This window comes from Plectrocnemia conspersa, unplaced genomic scaffold (assembly GCF_051122295.1).
Source record: "Plectrocnemia conspersa isolate PC_06_02 unplaced genomic scaffold, ASM5112229v1 ptg000014l, whole genome shotgun sequence".
Lineage (NCBI taxonomy): Eukaryota > Metazoa > Arthropoda > Insecta > Trichoptera > Polycentropodidae > Plectrocnemia > Plectrocnemia conspersa.
The window spans coordinates 7283383-7296159 of NW_028277178.1; the positions used below are offsets into that span (position 1 = coordinate 7283383).

Here is a 12777-nt window from a genome sequence, read left to right on the forward strand (position 1 = left end):
AAAGTGTCAGATTCGCCCGTTGTGTCCAGAGCGTCCAGCGTTCATGTGTTAATCCTCAAAAAATATTTTATTATAAAATTGCAATGCAAATAAGATGCTGAGGCAAATAACATCACCATACTGATTTCATTCGCCGATAAATTTTAATTTCAAATAACACTGCTATAAATTTGTAGAATCTGTATCGCATTCTTAAGATTTCCATTTGACTCACCCTCGTATTTATGCATTGTAGCCATTCGTTAGTAAGAAAGAGAAATTATTTTTTTATATAAAATAAATATTCATATACTTTATATTATAATGTACTTTTTTATACTCACCATTATTCGTTATGGTATATTAATCCTACGAGTGTCGATAAAACAATGAAATGCTTCTGCGTAGTACAGACAAAGCATTTTAGAAAAAGTATAATTTATTTTTAAAAAATCACGTGTTTTTACGATTTGTTTTAATTAAATTCAGCTCAAAAACGAATTGATTATACATATATTTTTATTGAAATATATCAATACATTGTATACATATAACATATTTGGTAACTTAATTATGTAATACCTGATATTTCAAATGTAATTACTTATTATAAACAATAAATAGTTTATAAACGTGCTTTGCACTCTCAATATTGTATAATAATAAACGATATAAACAACACCAATTTCACTACTAAACATCGAGTAAATACTGAGTTGAATACTATGAGACATTTATACATCAGAGTTCAGCAAATAATAATTCAGGCCATTATTCTTCACTCTCCGGCTACTAATTGACATAATCGTTTCGTTGCTTATCATTCAAGTTATTAACGACGAATAGGAATGTCATGTTTGTATTGTTAACTTATAGACATAAAGAATGATGCATAAATGTTGCTATAATGAAAATTACTAGTAATACCGCAAGAATCCCAGACGGATGGTATTTAATGTGATATACATTTTTTGATAGGATTTTTATGTTAATTTAAGCGTGGTCCTAAAGAGTAACTATGCAACATTTATTTTTATAGCAATATTTGGGCATCACCTTTATTAACCTAATTTAAATTAAAAATTAACAACAATCATAATATTTTGCAAACTTAAAATAGATATTATTTCTAATATCTTTTAGTTAAAATTGACTGATTATTAATAAATCTAATAAAGTAAAACTATAAAAATGGAACTCTGATGCTTTTTCACACAACACCAATAATATATTTATCATATTGAAGACGACATCCATAATAAAACATGTTCAAATTGATTAAATACGATAAATCTGCATAACATAAAAAATACATATATTAAACACAAAGTGTGTCAGAGAGAGCAGACATTTTAGTAGTCATACAGAAAACTAGAGGATAAGTAATTGCTTCATAAAAGAAACCAGTTGATCCAGTGCGTAAGATATCAGGATCGCACAAATTGTAGAAAAAGTGAGAGAAGCAGCCATTAAAAATCCTATCGTTCTGCTAGGCGAATCAATTCCTCGTTCGTGCAAATGTTATATAAATAACTTATAAATTTCCCATTAAAATCGTCCGATTCCTCTTCCACACCCTGTATATATAAACTAAAGATAATCAGTTCCAAATGCTTCATCGAAAGTTACAAAAAGATCTGGCATTACATTTTATCACAGCGCTTTATCCACCATCGATATAATCATCTTTCCAAAATAAAACAATACCCTGTTCAATTTTTTTTCTTTTATATTCATAAAAAAATAAAAAAAACTGTAAATAGATACTTGTGCACGACATCGACGACGACATTAATGATTAATATGAGATAAACGTTAGACTGTCGAAATTCTCGATACTTGTAAGATACATCCAAGAAATACAATTGTTGGTATATAGTTATTCAAAAACACACAGTATAAAATCTACAATAAATAATAATTGACTAAAAATGTTAGTATCGAGTTTCAACCTGTCGACCATTTGATTTAATGTGTTTCGAGCATTATCTGAATCTCGTCGATGTTTTTACCCTTGGTCTCCGGCAAATAATACTTGATGAAGACGAATCCGATGAACGAACAACCGGCAAACAGCCAAAATGCTCCATGCACTCCCATCTCAATCTGCATCTGATCAAAAGTAGCGGTGATCACGAAAGCTATCCACCAATTACTGGTACCGGCGATTGAATTTGCATACGCCTTTACGTCGTTCGTGCACAACTCTCCGGACAGGAGCCACGGTATCGGACCGAGACCGATCGAGAACGCCACTATGAAAGTGCACAAAGCAGTCAACGGCAGCCAAGATAAAGCGTCGATCAGGACGTGATCGGAGCTCTTGGTTTGAATCAGATAAAAGTATATTCCGAGTGCCGTTTCAGAGATCACGATCGTGCCGCACGAGAACAGAAGCAAAATTCTGCGTCCTACTTTATCAATTAGCAAAGAGGAGAGGAAAGTCGCTAGGACTTGAATCAATCCGACGATGATGGTAGAAAGTTTCGGAGAGATTTTTACGCCCGCTTTGTGGAATATTGTCGTCGTATTGAAGAGAATAGCGTTGACGCCCGATACTTGTTGAATCGCCAAGAGCGATAGACAAAGTCCTACGGCTTTCTTAGCCGAAACCTTATCCATAGATCGACGGATTCCGAATCGATTCAGGCGAGCCATTCTGACTTTATGCGTCAAAGATTCAATCTCAGCTTCCAGATTATATTGATTTCCTCTCAACCAGATCAAAGTTTTCTTTGCCTCGACTATTCGATCGCACTTTACGTGATAATACGGAGTTTCAGGCACAAAGCAGAATATAATACCGAAAAGGAACGGCACCAACAAACAACACAAATTAAAAAAATAAATATTATAATAACCGCCGACTACGAACGAAAATAAGACTCCGATTGTGACCATTAATTGAAAGAACGTACCCAAGGTGCCTCTGATACAATCCTGAGCTATCTCGCTCACGTAAGCCGGTATAACGACGCAAGATCCGCCTACAGCCAGGCCGAGAATAAACCTACCCACGTACAACATGTCGACGTTCACAGCCAAGAGGACTAAGGTCCATCCCAAAATAAATGGAAATATGAGGACTCTTATGGCTGAAGTGCGACCGATTCTATCCATCAGACATCCGGCGGGAAAACACATGGAAGCTGCGCCTAGAGCAATTAGAGACTCGATCCACATGTTTTCTTCGTCAGAGATGGCGAATCCATACTCACGATCAGTGGTGATCCTCGGCCTGGCCGGGCCGGACCAGCCAACCACATTTCCAACGGCAAAAGCACCGATAGTTGCTAAAAATAATTACTTTCAATACATAAACAAAATGATTTTCTTTAATTGGGTTGCTGTTAAATTGTGCCAATTTTAAGTGTATATAATGAATATAAGAAACCCAGATCCCAGTGTAACGCATTAAGTCAGTCGCGAGAGAATTAATAAATATGTTATTAATGATTGTAAGCTTAGCTAAATATATTTACCAATTTTCTATTAAGTCTACATTCGTATGTATAAAAATAATAAAATAATTAACAGTAGATTTATCAGGATGTTTCATTAGACTTTGCGTTTTTTTCTTACATTTGAAAAAATATAACTTAATTAACGATAATTTCACTATTCTTTCAGTATTTATTAACAGTAGTCGTATCAATGATGCTATTTAGTAACAGAATAATTTTTGTTTCTTATGTTAAAATAACCTCAGTTAAACTTTCAATATTATGCTTTATGAATTTTAACCCAGTCATAATGCGACATCCATAATACAATGAGCAGGTTCTTAAAATTTCGTTCTGAGAATTTTGACATTGAATATCTACATAAAAGTGATTGTTAGTGAGTATATTAGGGCTGCCATCAAAGCAGGTCCGAGATTAACGATACAGAAACTAGCAGATAAGCTCAACTTGTCGCCTACATCAGTTCAAACATTTAAAAAATAGGAAAGGCGGTAACTTGCAGAATATAATTATCTCATAAATTGTCCGAGGAAAATCTCATGCAGTGAATTTTAATACGCCAATAACTAATGATTCTAGAACAGAAAGATTTATTTTTGAGTTGAATTCTTATTGAAGATGAGAAATGAATCCTTTATTTTAACACGTGATGTAAAAGGCAGTGGTTGGATGCCAATCAATTTTCAATTCCAACCCTGAGAACAGGATTACACACCACTAAGATAATGTTATGCATTCGGTGGGATATAAAGGGCATAATTTATTACGAGTTATTGTATTATAGGCGACAATTAGTATGCTCAGCTAATTCATTAAAAAGAGACTCAGACCATAAAAAGATCTTCCTTATAAATTATAGCAGGGTAATTTTACACCAAAGACAGCACTCGCCTTCATGTTTCCAAGAAGGCATAGAAAAAATCAATGGATTTTCTTGGGAACAGACATTGCTCCAAACGACTATCATCTATTAAAATCCCTGCGACGGTTTTTAGATGGAAAAAATACTTTACAAAAAAAGATATAAAAAACGAGACTAAAGAATTACATGCTTACAAAAACATATTGTTTTTCGAATCAGATATAAAAAAAATGATTAACACGTGGAGAATTTATAATTTATGATAGTAAAAGTAATCGTTTTCATTTTCAATAAACTCATTTAACCCACACCCTAAAAAACGCAGACTTATGAAACAACCTGATATATGTTACAATAATATTTTGTCATATACTTTTTAGTAAAAAGAATAACTATTTTTTTAACGTGATTTTTATACCATTTTTAAATTTATAATAATAACCTAGAACCCTAAACTAAGCTATAAATCAAGTTAGTGCATTATTTGTGTAAAAAAAAACATAGACTAGATTAAAAACTATATTCTAATAAAAAATTAGGATTTTTTAAATAAATATAATTTAAAAAACAAGAATTGATATAAAAAAAATACAACTGCAATATTTTTATGTAGTTTTTTGCTAAAAATGTAACTGTTATTACTTACTTTAAATTAATTGTAATCAGGTTGAATTATGAATTTGAGTGAAAATCTCCTGAAACATAACTATGAATTGTGGTTAGCATATGTTTACAAATTTTTCTATAAATGAAAGCGTTATTCGATAAATAATTAATTATAATGATTTATATAATATATTAACAACTGTAACCTATATGTATTTGTGACACAATTTAAACAGCAACTTTATGCATAAACAATGATATACCTATCAAAGCTGTGCTGAATTGATGAAATTTACCGCCAGTAGGTTGCTCTATCGAGGTCACCAATGCAGTAGATGCTGTACTCTAAAATGTGATAAATCTAAAGTCGCATCGCAATTATGTGACATATAGCTAAAATTAGTTTATCGATTTCTTCTATTCATAGAATGGGTAATGATAAAAAAATAAATATCAAACAGACTAAAAGCATACCGAGCTATCTATTAAGTGAAATACGATAAATGGTTTAATTGTTTATTCAGTAACTGTATTAAATTCGTGTAAAATGACATTTTTTTAAATAACAATAGACGATTTTAATTAGATTGTATTCTTTTACGATTATTTATACCCCTTCGTTAGATGAAGATCTTCGTTCGCAGTCATTCCTCTTGCTCAAAAGAGGCTGTTGCTCGTCGGCGCTCATCGTAGATCGATATCACCCGCCCCGTTTTTTCCCAAAAACAAAACGACTTTGTCACAGGTATCAAAGGGTGTTGCCAGTGGGATAAAAATATATGACAGAAAATTGTAAAAAGGCGATAGAAAATTAATTTAACTGCGCAATTATTATAAAGTATAATAATCAATATAGACTAAAATATAACGTTTATTAAAGTTTTTACAAAATTTACAAATATTCATTATAATTAACAAAAATAGCTGAAAGAAATATTTTTGTTGCTGACAGTTTTGACGTGAGACAATTTATTTTTCACAGCAAAAATAGTGTTTTAACAATTGACTATCTCAGAATTGAATCTTCACAAATTTTCCCTATTAGTGGGGTAATATAGAACAAATATAAAAAAGAAAACTAAATTTATTTCTTAAATATTTGCTTAAACATTCTCATATAATTGATAAACATTGAAAAAATAATAATAAAAAAATTTATATATGTAAATAAATGAAATCCCAACACTGAAGTACAAAAAAATTTGTGCTAGTCTCGAGAAATGTATTCTCGTCTCCCGCATACTAAACGTAAACCTCAAATAGTAATAAATCTAACATAAAAATGGTTTACTCATTTTCAAGCGATTCTTTAAGGCATTTCGGAAATTTTTTTTTTTTTATTAAATTGCAAATAAAAATTGCACAATTTGCCCTTACCTATGACACAGTTCTGATTTATGTTGCCTTTTTTAAGAGACTGTTTAATGACAATATAAAGCAATTATGTATTTAGCACAATAAAAATCTATTTAAACAATATTTACATTAACTTTTGCTAAACTTTTAGAGAAATGTTTATACATCAAGTAATATTATTTTAATATACCGAAATATTTTTAATCGAGCGTAGAACGAGACCATGTTATGCCTTTTTGCCATTGTTTATGCACGCATACAAAGGCATTTCCTACTCAGACCCGATGACGTCAAGTACGCGCGGCTTTTTAAGTAAATAATAATATTAAAAAATAAATGATAAAAAACATGTCTATAAAAATTATACCTAAATTACTTAAAATATAATACATCAATAAACATATAACATACAAAAATAATAAATTAAAAAATTCTATATGCCTTGCAATCCGGGCATTTTATTACTTTATGCATTTGACACACAGTTCTGTTATAAACAAAACACGATACACTCGTAATTTTATTACCAGAACAAAGGTTACACGTACGTCTTCGTCCATTATTACGAGTATTACTGAGCGAAGACGCCGCCGAAGACGTTGACTCGTCGATCACTCAAGACCAAATCGTGGATATTGTCGATCATTTCTACGTAGTCACCTCAAGTGGACGTCCCGATGTACGGCCACGTTTAAACTCATTTACCTAATTGTAAAAAAATTAAACGCTGGTATAGGTGTGTCATGAATTTCATTCAACTCAGCTTTGATTTCTTTCGGTGTTTTGCCTTTATTGTGTTTATATAAAGTGACCAGATTTTGAAAATGTCAAAGGAGAACACTAAAAATAAAAACTTTATTTTTGCTGCAGGTGCTAAAAAAGGTCACACTAGAAAATAGGTTTATGTATGAATATAATTAAAATGGCCAATAAATATGCATCAGGTTTATGTTTATTTACAACACATTAAATACATTACAAACGACGACATTTAGATGTTATGAATATTATTATATGTATGCATATTTGTTTGACAAGAATAAATTTTAATAGTCAATTAATTGGCAATAACTTTAATACAAAATACTTCCTCAATAATAATATAAAATACAGACAAAACATATCTTACACAAAATTTCACATAGCAAAACAATTTATTAGGTCACTAAATAATTTATTTACAAAAGGTCTAAGTCTAACTTTTAATATTACATATGAAATTTTTTATTTTAATTGTGTGATGTATAAATAAATTTATATACATGATTATGTATTACATTTTAAACGCATTTAAATGTATACATATAATATTAAATATATAAATTATATCACAAATATTTTATTCTAATGTTCACTTCTTTGTCGATACACTTCATTACAAAATAGGTCTAAAAGTATTTTATTTTATAGATTTACTATCGACTGGCTTCACTCCTACTAACAGCAATTGGATTTCGTCCACGCTCTTGCCTTTCGTCTCTGGAACGACAAGGAATACGAAAACTGCGCCTACTAGCGTCATTCCAGCAAAAAACCAATAAGTACCACCTTCACCCATTCCCAGCTGCATGTCGAGGAATGTCCTGGTGACAATGAACGCCAAAAGCCAATTAAACGTACCAGCCGAAGAACTCACAAAAGCTTTGATGTTAGGATTACACAATTCTCCTGATATCAACCAAGGTATGGGACCGAAGCCTACGGAGAACGCAACGATAAAGATGCACAGCGAGACGAGTGGAAGCCAAGAAATGCTATCAACTATGTCTTGATTACCTACAGTTTGGAATTTCAAAAAGAAGAACACACCTAATGCAGCCTCGCATATAACCATGGCGCAAGCTGAAAACATCAGCAATATTCTTCTACCCAGTTTTTCAATGATCACGGTCGATACTAAAGTGGCAACAACTTGCACAACTCCGGTGATGATAGTCGCTATTTCAGCGGGAACAGCAGCTTCGGCGTCAGAAAAAATTATCGTCGTATTGAACAGTACAGCGTTTATACCGCAAAACTGCTGGAAGAACATCAAGGACAAGCAAATGATCAACGCTTTTCTGGCAGCTGGTTGAGAAATATTTTGTTTCAAAGACGTCGGAGTTTTGCGTTCTTCTTCCACTTTATTCTGGATCCTCTCTAATTCACTTTGATAATCATATTCCTCACCTCTCAACCAAATTAAAGCTTTTTTAGCGTCTTCGTGTCTGTTTTTATATACTAAATAGACAGGCGATTCTGGCATAGAGAAAAAAGCTAAGCCGAAGACGAGCGGTATGACACCACAAACGAGACTTAAGATGAACACGCTGACATAACTGCCGACTACGTAAGTGAATAAAATTCCAATTGTGATCATCAACTGAAAAAATGTTCCGAGAGCACCTCTTATTTCATCTTGTGCTATTTCGCTGGTGTATGCCGGTGCTGTGACGCAGAATGCCCCTCCTGCTATGCCGATTATGAAGCGCCCCGCGTACATCATGGGTAAGTTGTTGGCGAAAATGACGAGCAGCCATCCCAGTGTGAAAGGTAAGATCATCAACAGCATAGATAATTTCCTTCCCAAGATTTCCATTATAAAGCCGATTGGGTAGCATATACAAGCGGCACCTAAAGTGGCCAGCGAGCTAATCCAAGCCATGTCTTCATCAGTGATTTCGAATCCATATTCATTATTTGTTATCAGTTTAGGTCCTGCAGGAGAAGACCAACCCAGCATCGTTCCTGTTGCCAAAGCTCCAATCGTAGCTGAAAAAAAACATAAAATTCTTTAATTCTGTATGGATTTGTATAAGCACTAAAGATTGGTTAGTCGATTATACAATTCTTCTTAGAACTCAGATGCTTTTTGCTACTAATGGTGTTGTAATTCTAGCAACTGAACATCCACGTTTTAAGAAAAATAATTTGAAGTAAAGGTATATATGCAAATTACGACTCGCGAGTCGTATACGAGTTTTGGGGCGACCACCTGCGTGTAGCTTTTTTTGTCAAAAATATCTACTAGACTGCGTTTTGTGCCTTTTAACTTTCTAGCCGCCCTCAAAAAATATACTTATTTTAATGAATTAAGAAATGAGTTTTAATACATAAACATAACCTGTTATCAAATATGGTGGTACATGGTAATTTATATATATATTTTTTTTATTGATAAAAGTTAGAATATAGGTCGAACATTCGCTTTAAATTGTAAAAAACGTTTTGCCATACAAAATATGAGGATTTTCTTGTGCACTCCATACAATTCTACGATAAATTGATGGTAGCGGTGGCATTCCTGTGGTGAAAATTGGAAACTAAAAATATGATAAAGATATTTGAGGTTATGTGATGCGAGCACTTCATAAAAACATCGTACAACTAACAGTCAATTAATAAACTGAAGATATTAAAGAATAATTCAACTGTGTTAAAAAATGAACTATAATGCAGCATAAAAAACATACTTATTTATTTTTAAACATTTTAATTAGCATTACCATAAAAAAATTATGAATTTTGTTTTATATTATATAATTACAGGGCAATTTATAAATATTTAAATATCTTAAATATTTATAATATTACTGTTTGCAATTTGTTTCCGTTAATAAAATGTGGGGACTGTTTTAAGTTGGCTACCCTGGAGGTATGGTATTTTATGGTAACACTGCGGTGGTGTTGACAGCGCTTGGAGAAGGACTGCGCTCGTCGACCTTCCCTTTAATCGTAACAATTGTATAAGTAAGTAATCATACATATTCTTCAGTGGCCAACCACTATCCATACACTAATTTTTTTTAATCTCAAACGTAGAAAAAATATTCAAAAATTCATAATGCGCGGCCAAATTAGCACAGCGAGACAATGGTCACATAAATTATCTAAAATTAGTGATACAGTGATCAAAATGTATTAAAAAATGCTATTGCAGCACATTGTTGATGTATGCAACAGTCTTTTTAAATCCAAAGATATTGTGTTTCACGGCCAAATACTAAGATAGAAGCACAATATTGAATAATATCCAAAAATCGCACGAGATATGTAATCGATGTGATTATTACGACGAAATTAGTCACATCGAATTATTTATTTGTGATTTTGGATAAGTTTATTTTGCATCGGCATTACATAAATGCGCTTGCAGATCAGACATTCATTAAACGCTTTGAAAGCACTTTGCAAAAGGAACCTGAACAAACTATACGGTTGGTGCCAAAATGCAATGTCGAAGGCTTGGTGTACATATATTACCATAAAATTAACCTACGGTATTGTAAATTCTAACCGAGTTAGTCTATCTAGACATTTTTTAAACAATAACAAATATTCAGTCGATTGAAAATAAGAAGAACTGTGGATATTCCCTAATTCTAAAATGGTACATAAGATCAAATTACACTGGATTTCAAGTCAAAAATTCATACTTTTACCACTTCGCTTCATATTTGGAATAAACGAGAATTAAGCCGAATTCGCACCAAGCGGAGCTACGCCGAATATCGACTGATACGACCCTTAGAAGATCGAGAAAGCAAATCATCCAGATTTTCTAGTCGACTTAAAGACTGCGATAATGAATACATAAATAAATTTAACTGAATGAAATGGCTTGGAAAGCTACTTAATATTATAAATATTTCGACCCCTATTTTATAATACCAATGGAATTAGCATATCACTGTCAAATATTTAAATATTAATAAAACATATGCGCAATCGTAAAAAGTTATTATCTAATTGCAACAGTATTTTCTTAGATAATACAAACAAAAAATCCAATTAAACAGAGACGTATATAAATAAATAATTAAACTTATAGTTAAAATTCCGAATTACACATATATTTATAGCTTAAAAAATACCCACATTTTGAAAACTCATATATGTGAGCATTTATCTCGGTACAATAGGAAAATGACTGTGCTAAAGTAAATATGTAAAATATGGCACAAAACATTTTTTTACCGCCTATATCTCGTGAATTTTTATTCTTTGTAAATTTATCAGAATTTACTTATATTTTGTATATCTAATTCCTAAAATATTCATTACTTGATTTTCTCCAAGTATTTTTGCGCTCTTATGGCGTGCTCTCTTTTGTCGAGCGCTCTTACGACGCAGAGCTTATGATGCAGCGCTCATTTGACGGCGCTCAAAAGAGCGTGCGTCAAATGAGCGCTGTATCGTAAGCGCTACGTGACTTATTTGTGCCAGTGTCATGTAAATACATTAGCTAATAAAATAGTCTTTCATTTACAATCATATATCCCTGTATGTATAGGTCTTCAAATACAATTCAAACAATAAGATAAAAGCAATATTTATTGACAGGTTATTAAGGAAATGCACGTTACAAGAATTTTCCATCCATTAATAAGTTATAAATATGTAGTTCTGTCTGATAAATAAAGTTTCATGATAATTTTCAAGAATGTCGAGAATTAATTTATGTTTTTAACATGAAGTTATCTAAAATATGACAGATATAGGTATTAGAATTTATACAATTAAGCTTTTAATCAAAGAAGAGGATAAAGTCAATATTTATTGAAGAATTCATCGAATAAATAATCATATATAATTATTTTTGCAATGGTGAAAGTATACATAGTAGGTGGATGCTTACGTCGCTTTCAAATACACGCTGTATTTAAGTAATCAATAACTTATATTATAGATTTACCTGCTAGACCAGCTATGTATTGAGGAAGCTTTTTTCCTGGATGTGACCCATCCACGAGTTGAACTTGTGAAATAGTCGTCGGTGGATTTTCCATTTTAGGTTCTATAAAATTCACAATAAATATGTTATTTTTATAGCACACCTTGTAGGTAAATATTGTAAATTTGCATATGATAAGGTGTTATCGCGTTACTAGTAAATCATAGTAAAATATATATTCATTTACATGCACAACGTTTAACTATCGCAATTAGTCGTATAATTTCATTACCTTCAAATGTCTATGGGTTTTTAAGAATATTTAGAAATAATTATTTTTATCGAAAGCACTATATATTTTTATTAAAATAATGTATGTAACACATGTTAGTACTTTTATACAGTGGTATAAAAAAAATCGCACGTCCGAATTATACCGCAGGATAACGTGCACTGATCAAAGCAGCTCACGGCTCTCACAACAATAAACAATTTATGGCAAAATTGTCAAAGACAAATAACAAAAATGATTTTACCTTAGCTGCTTTATTATTAACAAGCGTGACTAAATTATAAACTAATTTCCTGGTTATTTCCTTAAAAAAAGAAACATTTTCCGTCTAAATTTATCGTTGACGTTCTTACGAAATAAATATGTACATATCTCGAATGGAGAAGCTGTAAAAGTTTAATTGTTTTATGGTATGATAGTGATAGTGTACTGTAAAAAGATCAGAATATTTCATTGTATAACATAATCCTACACAAATTGAGATTTATTAGTAATTTATATAACATTTTTTTATTTAAGGTTTATTTTGTTGTATTCCTTGCTATGCTATATTTAATTTAAAATA

The 12777-nt window shown here is 31.7% G+C and overlaps 1 protein-coding gene across 1 annotated transcript; it reads right to left on the reverse strand.

Annotated features, from left to right (window-relative positions):
• Positions 1 to 1820: 1820 nt before the first annotated feature.
• LOC148226070 (uncharacterized) lies at positions 1821 to 12353 on the reverse strand. Its single transcript, XM_088204577.1, has 6 exons — positions 12213 to 12353; positions 11942 to 12043; positions 7673 to 9018; positions 5525 to 5608; positions 5175 to 5256; positions 1821 to 3272 (listed from the first exon to the last, which is right to left on the reverse strand). The coding sequence occupies exons 2-6, from the start codon at positions 12033 to 12035 to the stop codon at positions 1948 to 1950; spliced, it is 2931 nt and encodes a 976-aa protein (XP_088060703.1). The 5' UTR covers positions 12036 to 12043; positions 12213 to 12353; the 3' UTR covers positions 1821 to 1947.
• Positions 12354 to 12777: the final 424 nt, after the last annotated feature.